Source organism: Wyeomyia smithii, chromosome 1 (assembly GCF_029784165.1).
Source record: "Wyeomyia smithii strain HCP4-BCI-WySm-NY-G18 chromosome 1, ASM2978416v1, whole genome shotgun sequence".
NCBI classification, from domain to species: domain Eukaryota; kingdom Metazoa; phylum Arthropoda; class Insecta; order Diptera; family Culicidae; genus Wyeomyia; species Wyeomyia smithii.
In genome coordinates, this window is record NC_073694.1 from 201,186,837 (window position 1) to 201,188,316 (window position 1,480).

General features: G+C 39.5%; 1 protein-coding gene across 1 annotated transcript; it reads left to right on the top strand.

Annotated features, from left to right (window-relative positions):
* The first annotated feature begins 279 nt into the window (after nucleotides 1–279).
* LOC129718716 (anillin-like) lies at nucleotides 280–786 on the top strand. The gene is made up of 3 exons (XM_055669760.1): nucleotides 280–513; nucleotides 566–641; nucleotides 704–786. The coding sequence occupies exons 1-3, from the start codon at nucleotides 369–371 to the stop codon at nucleotides 729–731; spliced, it is 249 nt and encodes an 82-aa protein (XP_055525735.1). The 5' UTR covers nucleotides 280–368; the 3' UTR covers nucleotides 732–786.
* The last annotated feature ends 694 nt before the right edge of the window (nucleotides 787–1,480 follow it).

The window sequence follows — 1,480 nt, forward strand, 5'->3', positions numbered from 1 at the left end:
CACACACGTCAGCCAGTCAAAACATTAATAGCACCGGCAACGCTGCTTGGCGATGTCAAATTTCGACAAACGGGAAGGAAAAAAAGAAGTTTTGTTTTGATCGTGCGCTAGGAACTTGTTTTTATTAAATCTGTGTTTCGTTTGCAAGAAATAGTTCCAGTGTAAATGAAAAAAACTTGACCGTTCGTGCCTCTCCGGAGGAATATAGTCATACGGTTAGACTCCGCTTTTTTTTGCGGCTGCGATTGCGCGTTTTTGTCGTGTTCGCGTAGTGTTTGTTTGGTGATGCTGAATCAGCAGGAATCACGTAGGAAAACCAGCGAACAAATTGGACGCTAAATCCAGTCGTCCTCTGGAAGCTACCGACGATGTTCGAGGATGAATCCGGGTTCGGAGCACGGCATCGGCGCTGGTATCAACTGCATGGTCATCTTCTTCGCTATTGGACCTATCCTGATGATGAAAAATACAAGCCTCCAATCGGAAGTATTGATTTGCTGAAGTGCTCAGAAAGTAACTATTGCACCCAGATTGGTATGCTTACGATTGAACAAATTATTATTAGAATTCCGACGTCCACCACCGCCGGATGATGTTGAATCGCTGGTGCTAGCAAAGCAAGGCAATACTGCTATTCAGTGGTAGGTTTGTGTGAATATATGGCTTTCACCGGATACTAATATGTCGTTCTATATTTTTACAGGTATTTGCTGTCTGCTGATTGTGAGTAGTATTAAGATGAGTATCTTAGTTAGTTATTAGTTAAAATTATGAGTTCGATGAGCAGGTGAAGATTCGCTTTTTTTCTAAATTTTTCTGTGATGAAGTAAGTAAGTGAATTGAAATAAAACTTGAACCTAATCTTACATTTATCTTTTACTGACTATGATTGAGAATTGCAACGTTTTTTTGGAACTTATTCGACATATTTTATAATGTTTACACATTAGTAAGCCTATGTACAGGGGTCAAAATAAGTAGTTTAGGCAAGTGCCGGTAGGCATGACAAACCTGCTAATTTTTGGATGAATTAGATAATTGGTTACCTGATAAAAATGCTTATTTGCATCATTGGCATAGATGAAAAAACCATTTCTAAAGTGAATGTTTCATCAAGATCGGGAATCGGTAAAGAGCTCATTGAGAAATGGCTATTTCTCATCCGGAAATCCCCAGAGGAACCTTTATCAGGGGACATTTACATTTCTGCATAAAAATATAGCGTGAGACAACTCCATCTTCAGGATTTTCCATCAGGAATCTTTCATATCAGGTATATTTTTTAATATAACCTGGATGCCCCGAAGGAACTCGTCGTTGGAGAAATTACATATCTGCAATAAAATATAGCATGCGACACGTCTATCTTCAGGATTTCTCTTCAGGAATCATCCAAAAGACATATTTCTGAACACAGACGGCATTGGCCACTACCGGAACAATCCAAATGCCCCGGAGGAACCCTGAATGGAGAAATTAC